This window comes from Cucurbita pepo, chromosome 17 (assembly GCF_057944985.1).
Source record: "Cucurbita pepo subsp. pepo isolate OVF chromosome 17, ASM5794498v1, whole genome shotgun sequence".
Lineage (NCBI taxonomy): Eukaryota > Viridiplantae > Streptophyta > Magnoliopsida > Cucurbitales > Cucurbitaceae > Cucurbita > Cucurbita pepo.
In genome coordinates, this window is record NC_141814.1 from 1,587,245 (window position 1) to 1,598,801 (window position 11,557).

The window sequence follows — 11,557 nt, forward strand, 5'->3', positions numbered from 1 at the left end:
ATCCCTAATAAAATCTCAAAACTTTTGAAAATTAATGGCATTAAGTGTGAGTATGTATAGATGTCACAACATTACTTATAAAAAGTAGGAGGACAGTGACCCCCTCACATCGAGATAGACAAGGGGTGACCCTCAAATAGCACACATCCGACCCATGAGGGCCAAGATTAGAAAGTGTCATGATATGACCTAGAAAGACAGCATCATCCAACACATCGAGAATGTGCATTAAAGTTAATTCAAGGCATACGCAAGTTTTGAATGAACAAGAGACAACACGAGTGTCAAAAACAAGCTCGAAGAGAGCCGGGTAGAGTCTGAACCATAACTTCAGAAGCCGAAGTTTCAATATGTGTTTGGACACGTGACTCGGAAATCATTGTGTGAGGAGTTGAGATGTTGGATTTTATAGTTTTTTTTTTTTTTTTCCTTTATTTGAGTAATAAATATAAATCTTTGGGAAGAGTAAGACCACGTGGGCTGGTCTTACCATGGAATAGCTTCTGCAACACCGCAATAAAGGCATCTGGTTTTTTTTTTTTTTTTTTTTTTCTTTCTTCTTTCCTAAATATTTATTTAATATCATAATTGTACTTAAATTGTAATAAAAACATTATATTACGTAAAAAAAAAAAAAAAAAAAAAAAAAAAAAAAAAAACTTCAAGAATCACGAACTTAAAATACAATATGTTATGAACTTTTTAGACAACCAAATGAAGTAGACGAGACAACAACAATTACATATAAGAAAACAAATGGAAATGCATATTTATTCAACATAGTTGGATATGGTGGCATTTAGTTGGCGGCAGGTGGCCTTCGTTTGTTGTGTCGACCCGGCGGTGGTGGTGGAATTGGTGGCAAATCTAGTTTTGGTTTCCTTTTGATGATTTGTCCGATCAACTTTTTCCATCCGCTGGATAAGTGAGTGACAGAGGAAGGCAGTTTCGTGTGGGTCTCGGGCGGGTAGTAAGATCGAGCAAGAGATTGAGAGGAAAGGAGGAGGAGGCCAAGAAGAAGAATAAGGAAATATTTTGGAGCCATTTTTGGGGAACTTTTTGTTTGGGTTGGGTTGCTTGTTGAGAAGCTCAAACCATTGGTGCCCATTTATACCAAAACTTTGGGTCATTTTTGCAATTGACTAATTATTAAGGCTATGTTTGCCAACTTTTTGTTCTTTTTCCCAAACAGTACAGCCGCCATAATAATGAACCACTTGGAGCTTGGATCTTAATAGAAAAAGTGAGGAAAGTTGGAGGAAAATGGGTTCAATGTCGAACATCTTAGTGGTCAAAATGGGTTGCTCATTTGATTTTATTGGGCTGAAATAATTGTACTATATTCTAAAAATATATTCCAACTTCCCAAGAAATTAACAACTAAGTTTTAAAATATCATTAATATTATTGATGGATGAAAAGTCTGTCTAATTTAGAAAATGATCATCATGAAAACTTATGCTCAAAATGAACAATATCATACCGAGAGTCGTATTCATCTAACAAATATTAGTTAAAACTATTAATAATGTAAAAGTGTGATATTTTTCAAGTTTTAGTAAAGACTTTTTTTTAATTTTTAAAAGTTTTTTTTTTTAATTTTTAATTTTATTTTATTATTATTATTATTTTTTTTTTTTTGTATTTTTCTGAAATTATCATTTTCTTTATTTTATATATATATATATATATATATATATATATATATATATATATATATATATATATATATATATATATATATTATTATTATTATTATTATTATCATTATTTTGTGAGACTTAAATAGAGGGAATATAAATGACCCAACATTGCTAGCATAGAGCATGTGATTAATAAATTGATTATAAGATAAATAAATACACATGATAAAGAAATTATTAGAGAAATTGAATCTTTCACTTCAATAAGATAAATAAATGCATATGAATAAAACACTATTATCATTCGAGAAAAACTGATAGTGTACTCGTTGAAATATACGTACATTTAGTATTGATCTCAAACCATAGATCATAATAATTCTATATAACTTCGAGAAATAATTGTTCGAATTAAAACTTGGGATTCTACTAACCAAATAATTGTTAAAATATCATCATTAGTCAATAAGGTCAAACCCAATAATTGTACGAGCAGATGTCTATATATTTTAAGAATAAATTATTAAATATTTTAAGAATAAATTATCTAGTCTCATATTAATATTCTTCATCCTACTCAAATTTTTATTTCTGTAGTAGTATTATATAGAGTATCTTGTAATCTCTTCTCGATTGGTCTTAATAAAGAGCGTCAATGTTTTTCACCCATAAAATTCAAAAATAATTTGGTGATGGCTTTTTTTTTTTTTTTTTTAATTTATTTATTTTAAAGACAAGTGGGAAGGATGAAGTAAGGGGAGTGATGAAAGCATGTGAGTCTACAGAAACGTCATAGGTCCATTTATTGTTAGACCCGTGATGGAAATTATTGAAAGATATTATATTATTATTTTGTATTTTCAAATATTTTTTTATTAGGTTAATTGGTAGACTGTTGCGGGTTGTTGAGAGTGAGTCCCACATTGGCTAATTTAGTACGAGTCATTTTGGGGAGCATAAAGTAAAGTCAGGAGAACTTACCCTCAAAGTGGACAATATCATAACATTGTGGAGATCGGTGCTTTTCCAATGGGAATTCCTCTTCGTTCTTTATTCTAATCCCTTGAATTGTATTGAGCTTTATTCTTTTGATCCAAAATTATCCCAGACATTAATGAACATATGGTAACCAATGAGAGAATTCAAAATTATTTGCATTGAAAAAATTTTAGGATGTCACCAAAGTCCTCTAAATTGAGTTATTGAAAATGAAGGTCTTAATCGTCTTGCCACCTTCAACGACTGTTTCCTAGCGCTGTCGTACAATGACAATCTTAATTTGAATCTTGAACTTGAGGCGTTACAAATAGGTACTTTCGAGAACCACCTCCAAATAGATACTAGAAGCTAAACATGAACGCGTTGTAGAACAATAGTAGAAGACAAAGACAAATATTTCATGACCTACACCAAGACGAGGAAATTCAACATCTCTAGCACAATACGATCAAGGTCGTCGAGGACTTTAAGCAAAATTAAGGATGAGACTCATCATCATTTAAATTCAAAACTTGAAATATTTGAATCTACAAATTCTACAAATTTCATTCCAAAGCTTTAATTATGCGTCCTTTTGATGAGCAACAAAACTGTGGAACAGAAAAAAGAAGTTCGGCTGGTAGTTGGTTTTCGAGAGGAAAAGTCGAAAGAGAGCAATATCCGCTAGTTGTGAGCTTGGACTACTATCTGTTGGATGAAAGTCCCACATCGGCTAATTTAGGGAATGATCATGAGTTTATAATCAAGGAATACTATCTAGATTGTATGAGGCTTTTTGGGAAGCCCAAACCAAACCCATTAGAGCTTATGCTCGGACAATATCATATCATCGTGGAAAATCGTGTGCAACTAACATGGTATCAAAGTCATGCCCTAAACTTAACCAGAATCCTCAAATGTCGAAGGACTCCAAAAGGGGAAGTGTTGGATGAAAGTCCCACATTGGCTAATAAAAAAGGAGTCGAGCCGAGCCTCGATTAAGGGAAGGCGTACTTTGTTCGAGGGGAAGTGTCCCACATTGGCTAATAAAAAAGGAGTCGAGCCTCGATTAAGGGAAGGCGTACTTTGTTCGAGGGGAAGTGTTGGATGAAAGTCACATTTGGATAATTTAGGGAATGATCATGGGTTTATAATCAAGAAATACTATCTCCTATGAAGCCTTTTGAGGAAGCCCAAAGCAAACTTATGAGAGTTCCTCAAAGTGGACAATATCATACCATTGTGGAGAATCGTATTCAACTAACACTACAAATGGTATCATCGAATTCTCACGAGCCGATGAACAAGAACAGGAGTGGTGGTGTCAGCTGATTTAAGCTTTAAAAATTAAGACACACTGATAAAAAGCTAGGTGAAGCTTGCGAGGGATGTAGAGCATGTGATTGATGGAGAGTAGATCACAGATACACTATAGATCTTGCTGAAGAAAATCAAAATCTTGATTATGTTCCAGGCATCTTCAACTTTCATTCAGCATACTATGTCGATGTCAAGTTTAGTGTTGCTCTTAGGGGACGTTTGTAAGCGATTATGCATCATTCACTCGTTGTCGCTCTTAGGGGACGTTTGTAAGCGATTATGCATCATTCACTCTCACTACGGAGTGAATCAACCAACTCGAAATCATGTCATCTTAAATCTAACTACGTATATCCAAGCCTTTAATCCCGCTTTAAATATAGGTTATAAGAGAAAAAGGCAACCGGACGGTTTGGATAGCATATAACTCTAGGTAGGACAATATGAAAACTAATTGTATCCCCTGTGATCATTCTGAGTCATTTCAGGTCTACCAAGTATAGACATGATTCTACCAAAATATCATACACTTACAAAATACAATAAAGAAACTATATATCTTGAAAGCGGTAAAGGAAAGCAATAAAGTGATACAACACAAGGGTATTGGCATGCAATGGACATGCGGTCATGGACAACATGCCTCGGACAAGCATAACCGTGACACTTAGCACGTTTAACTAAAGAGTTCTCATGATTGAGTCATCAAAGAAGAAGATCATCTTATTGAAATAAGTAGTGATTTTCAATTTTTTGAAGTATTTCTTAACCATCGTACTCTTAAAATCACTCTCTTGCAGATATGATCTTGGTTTATTCGTGTACTTCTCTTATGCTCGAGCATCACAATCAAATTGACTTAAAACGTGGTTGAGTGGTTAATTTAGAAAACGCCCCAAAACTTTTTTAAATCGTGTTTGTTTTCTCATCTATTATCTACCTTTCTTAACAAAAAAAAAAAAAAAAAAAAAAATATGAATTTTTAGCTAAATTTTAAAAACAAAATACGTTTCTTGTCAAACTTTTTGAAAACTTATTTTGTTATCATACAAGTTCTTCGAATACAATCATTAAGTGATTATCATATAAATATTTTAATACTTAGTTTTTTTTTTTTTTTTTTCTTCTTTTTATATGAATTTCTAGTATGAACATATAAATTAATCTTTCATCAATAGTCAATTCAAACATATTTAATAATACCAAACTTTGTTGAAAATTAAATAAAATTTGAACTTTGATTATATTGAGGTTTTACCAACTTAATTCAAACATGTCCTCTCTTTAGATATTTATCTCAATTATTTTAGATTAGACACAAACTTTTATGTTTTTTTTAGACACAAGGAAGAACAAAAATGGTATAAAATTCAAAGAGTTAGAATATGGTACGATGACAGAGCGAAGCAGGGACGTATAAAAAAGTTTGACCTTTAAGTTCTACCTTAATAAGTCTTTAAAATTAATAAAAATATTCTTAAACTTTGCACTTTGTCTCAAAAATACCTCGAAATTTTTAAAAATTTTAATAATACTCCTCAATTTAAAAAAAAAAAAAAAAAAAAATCTAAAAAGTACCCTTAAATTCAAAAAATAAAAATAAAAAATACTTTTTTAATCGTTAGTTCTAAATAGAAGCCGTTATTTGCAGGGGTAGACATGTTTGGAGCCACTTTAAAGCATTCAAGCCTGTCCAAACAATTTGAAGCTCAAAAAATGCACGTGAATAATGGATTTTAGAGGCAACCCAAACTTTAGCTCTAAAATTCTTAGGGTTGTAAGTTGAATTTTGAGGCTTTCTCGTTAGATACAATCCTTTTGACCTAGGGAAGTCGATATCATGACTTATTCGTTTGCTTAATTACGGCTATCTTATAAGATAGCTTCTTAGGTTTCCACGCGATCAAAGGAGACAAATCTCAGGAGTTTGTTTACTTTGTTTGTTCTTCTTCCCATATGTATGAATTTTTGTTCTCGTATCTCAAATCGATTGGAGAAAGGAACGAAACATTTCTTATGAAACTGTAGAAACATCTCCCTAACATACGCATTTTAAAATCGTGAGGCTGATAGCAATACGTAACGGACTAAAGCAGACAATATCTACTAACAGTGAGTTTTGACCTTTACAAATGGTATCAGAGTCAGACATCGAGCGATGTGGATGAGAAAGGTTTTACAATCGATGTTTCATGTCTCTTTTAATTCAAATTTCATTGATACCCATTAACTTTATCATCGCAAAAGCTACAAATGTCGGGAAAAATCATAAATAAATTTATGCAAACTCATTTTGTTGTCATCTTGGAGTCCTTGTAACATGATCAAAATATCTGAGTTCATATCATCCGCTCTCAAATACTCTAATTTTAATCTTCGAATTTTACATTAAAAAAAAAACTATTTTAGATCATTCAACTAATTTTGAAATAAACAATCTAACAAAATCCGAACATACATTTCTATACCATTGTTTCATGCATGTACTAAATTATTAGATGTAACAGATAAATGTCAAATTTTAAAATGAGCGGCTTAAGATATTGACGATTATTGAGTTATTTACATATAGGGATGAAAAAAATTGCAGAAAAATCGACAATTACACAATATCTACCTTATGTAACACGTTGAGGTTATTTAGCTACTATATTTACACAAGTAATAACCGTAAAACTTCTCATTTATTATGGCTTGGCCCTTTTACGACGGATATTGGTGCATATACGAGAATTAATCATTAAAACAATTTATAATATAAAATTAAATTTTGGTAATTATTTGAAAAATAAATAAGTGGCCACCTTCTTTGACTTTTCATCACATAAGATAATTCAAACCGTGAGTTTAAAAATTACAATAAAAATCAATCGGTACTTTTAAAATATATATTTTCGCTCGAATTCTTTTTAATATCGCTATGTCACCATTCTCTGCTTCTAAGAGTAAAGACTAAAGAAGAGTATACCTTGTCAGTACACGTAATAATTTTCAGTTATTTTAAATTTTTCTTAGTCATCCTATTTTTAAGATCGTTCTTATTAAAATGTGATCGATTCATTCCTGTATTTCTCTTTTACTTAACATCACATTAAATATAATTTAATATATAATTTTTATCTTTTTTTTGAATAATTTATAAATTATTGTCCACTTTAAAAAAACATATTTATGAAAATTTTACTTAAATATATTTTAACGACACAACACTATAAAAATCACTGATTCATCGAGCGAAAAAGTCATAAACGTTATAATATATATTTACGATGACATAATGTTGAATAAGATTTATAATTTGTTGTTTACTATAAAGTTTAAAGTTACATCATTTAAATTAACGCTTTAATATTTTGCTATGATGCAAATGGGTCCTTGTGCAATTTATAATAATAATAAATAAATAAATTTGATAACTAAATAAACCCCACGTGCCAAACCAAGCAAGTAGCAAAAAGTTTCTCGCATCCTTCACACTACGACGTCGTTTTCATTTGTTGTTTTTACTTTTTTATTTTTTATTTTTTAATTTTAGCCTGCTTTTATTTACCACTTGTGGGAAATTAACTATTATTTTTGACCAATTCGCTTCCTCCCTCGTGCGCCTTTACCAGTCACACTAAATACACAATTTATATAATATCATTATTTTTGCGTATTAACATATCACGAAGATTTACACGGTCGTGTTACACGGTCATGTAAATATAAATTATAAAGACTGACTTAAATATCTTTCTTCAAATAAAAATCCAATTATCAATTAATATACACATTTATGGATATTTTTATCCATATTTCTATAAAATTAATATCTCGACATTTTCCTCAATATCAATATTTTACATGTGGTCGTGCCTACGGGTGTAATCTCATTCCGTTCTCAACTAATGCCTGTTTTACATTAAACCTAAAGCTTTTAATCATACTCAAAAGTCGTCGGATGATTTATAATAAAATATTTTTAACGGCTCCTCTAAAGAGAATACGAATAAATAATAATAATAATAATAATAATAATAATAATAATAATAATAAGATAAAGTAAAAGAAGTTCAATTTGAATAATAGTAATGATTATTATTATTATTATTATCCTAATTTTAGTGGCAAAAATGGGCCCTTTTTGTGATCTCCTTCGTGGAAATTACCCTAACTCGTTTGAACGTAGCTGGTTTTGTCGACTTAGACTATTATTCATTATTCAAAGGCACCACCTTTTGGATCTCTCAATATCAATCTTTTCCTCTTAAACCTAAACTCTATAAATTCCAACCTGAATTCATCTTCCTTGGATCTCCTCCACTCTCTCAGTTCAGACCTCCTCTTGAGATCCCACAAAACAAGAACAACATAAACAAGAAGGATCAAGATCAATGGGGAGAGCTCCTTGCTGTGAGAAAATGGGGCTGAAGAGAGGCCCTTGGTCTCCTGAAGAAGATCGAATTCTGACCAACTTTGTTCAAGATCATGGCCATACCAATTGGCGAGCTCTTCCTAAACAAGCTGGTCAGTGCACCTTTTTTTTTTTTCATGTTAAGATCGAGTTTTTAGTTGTTTTTTATGAGTTTTTCCTCTAAATTTCTTGGAATTCTAAAGAAAAACAGAAACCCAGAAAAACCCATGTCTTGAATTTTTCAATTTCGTAGTATTTTGAAAAAAGTTTGGATTTTTTTTGACGTAATATGTTGATTTTTGTTTGTGTTTTTTTGGTGTAGGTCTTTTAAGATGCGGGAAAAGTTGTAGACTTCGCTGGACGAACTATTTGAGACCTGATATTAAGAGAGGCAACTTCACGAAAGAAGAAGAAGACACCATTATTAACCTTCATGAATTGCTTGGCAATAGGTAATTTACTACCGTCTATTAACTTCTCGACTTTTAAGTCAAAGGTATCAAATAAATAAATTATGTCAATTCGAACGTAGCTCAATAAATAAAACATCAATGAATATCTTAAAAGTACAAGGTTTGATTATAACAGCCTAAACTCATCATCAGCAGATATTGTCTACTTTGACGATTACATATGACTGTCAGTCTCATGGTTTTGAAAAGCATAAGGTTGACAGAAATATCTAATAGGTCAAAGCAGACAATATCTATCAGCGTGTTTGGACTATTACAAATGATACAAGAGTCAGATACTAGGCGGTGTGTGTGCCAGCGAAGACGCTGGCCCCTGTCGATTGTTAGATGTCATATCGGATGTAGAGTGACACGAAACATTCTTTTTAAGGGTGTGAAAACTTCTACCTAATCGTGACACTAACGACAATTCATAACAAGTCAAAACGGCATTCTTTAAAAAACAATAAACCTTAATATATTGTTTGGTCATTAATATCACAAATAGAAATTGGGCCTAACTTTGTTTACTTTTTCTTCGTTACTATAGATGGTCGGCTATAGCAGCCAAGCTGCCGGGTCGAACAGACAATGAAATAAAGAACGTTTGGCATACCCACTTGAAGAAAAGGCTGCAAAAACCCATCAAAACAACACCTCCCAAATCCAAAAACAAAACAAAAAAGCAAACAAAATCAAAAAGTTCTTCAAATTATTCTTCACCAATGGCTATCACAAATCAAACCCATTTGCCCATTTGTTCTTCATCAATGTCCCCTTCACAACAATCTTCAACCTCTGAGATCTGTTCCTCAATCACCACAGATGCATCCATGGCTGAAAATGAGTACTACAGCTACACGGCGGACGACACGGCTGCTCCGCCGCTGATTGACGAGAGCTTTTGGTCGGATGCGGCGGAGAATTATAATCCCAATTCCGATTCGAGTTCGAGTTATTATAACGAAGAGAATAAGGATATGGAGTTTTGGTACAATGTGTTCGTCAAAGCTGGAGGAATCCCAGGATTGCCCGAGTTTTGAGTTCTTTCAAAATCCAACATAGTCCGTACAGAAAGAAAAAGAAAATAATTTCACATTTATTTGAGGCTTTGTATATTCTTTTTCTAATGAAAAAAATAATTCTTTTTTTTTTTTTTTTTATTATTATTATTGTTATTATTATTATTATTATTATTATTTAATTAATTTGTCCCTACCATGTCTCTTTTATCACGAATTAAATAAAGTTTAGATATTTTTTTGCTTCTGGTTTTTATCTAAATTTTTATTTTTAATAAAAGTAAAATGTTAGTTTATAAAATATTTATTTATTTATTTTCGAACATTTAATTAAAATTTATAACTCAACGTGAATATATATATATAGATGTATATATATATGTTTATTTATTTTCAAACGTTTAATCAAATATCTAATTGATTTGTGTGAGATCCCACATCGGTGGAGAGGATAACAAAGCATTTTTTATAATAGTGCGAAAGGCTCTCCTTAGTAGACGCGTTTTAAAAATTGTGATGCTTACGGCAATACATAACATGTCAAAACGGATAATATTTATGAGTAGTGGGTTTAGAGTATTACATATGTTATCAGAGCGAGTTACTAGGCGGTGATTGTGAGATCCCATATCGGATGTTCGATACCATCTATTCTAATTCTAAGTAAATCCATAAACTAAATCAACCCAAAAAAAATTTATTTATTTGAAATCAACCCAAATCGTATGGGTTGAGTTGATCGAGTTTTTTGGGTCAAGTTTTTTGAACTCCCTAAATGTAAATCTAATTTTAATGTTAGTTAATATCTGACATTAAAAGTCGACCATCTTAAAACGATGTCAAACGCGCACACATTTCTGATATACTTTTGGAAAGTAAATTAGGGTTAGCATGAGTTAGTCAAGATTCGTTTCTCAGCTATATTATCGATATCAATGGATAAGGTCATTAAGGATTTTTGAGTATCATATTTTGACTTTTGAGGGTTCTAAAATCTCCATAAGAGCCCTCTAAGCTTTGTTAATAGTCTAAAATTGAAAGGGAGAAGCTGAATTTTCTTTTGGACTTTCGATCTTGTTTCTTGTTCGAGTTTCGACCTGACTTGTTCTCATTTGACTAAGAATATTCATATTAATGTCGCCCCACGTCACGCTGATGAAACTTGTGCGTGATTTCCCTATTCATTCGAGGTATCGTTCTGCGATATTAGATGGCTCCCGTTGATAATGTCCCTCGTTTTCTTGCTTGCATCGTAACTTAAATTTCTTGCACACTTCTTTTGGTGTGTACGATGAACAAATTTGATCAAATCATTTGTAATAATTATATGTTACTAGATTGAAACAACACTGGGGAGGCAAGGCGACAATTTTGGATGCTGCAAAACGATGTCCCAACGCTTCCATACGAACACGCCACAGAATCTGCAAGCACCGAGTCAACATCCCGACACATTCTTCCGCTCGAAGCTACCATTATTTCCATAAGTGTAACGCTCTTTTCTTTGTGGTGTTGGCATCCCAATGCTGCTTTGACCTAAACACAAAATTATACCTTGTGAAACTCTATTCGAGGACGATTTTAGAGCTTAGAAAATTGGTTTCTAAAGCACGAGATCGTAAAAATAGTGCTAGGAACGAGAATATCACTATGTGAGATATCACCGTATCGAACTTGATTTAATTGGGTTCTCAATATATCTGAGAATTAATCGTGTTCAGGAGAGAGTTCGTGTGACCGCTCAAG

General features: G+C 32.0%; 1 protein-coding gene across 1 annotated transcript; it reads left to right on the forward strand.

Moving 5' to 3' along the window:
- Nucleotides 1–8,219: 8,219 nt before the first annotated feature.
- LOC111779205 (transcription factor MYB30-like) lies at nucleotides 8,220–9,943 on the forward strand. Its single transcript, XM_023659300.2, has 3 exons — nucleotides 8,220–8,450; nucleotides 8,660–8,789; nucleotides 9,340–9,943. Exons 1-3 carry the CDS (start codon nucleotides 8,318–8,320, stop codon nucleotides 9,830–9,832), a joined length of 756 nt encoding a protein of 251 aa, XP_023515068.2. The 5' UTR covers nucleotides 8,220–8,317; the 3' UTR covers nucleotides 9,833–9,943.
- Nucleotides 9,944–11,557: the final 1,614 nt, after the last annotated feature.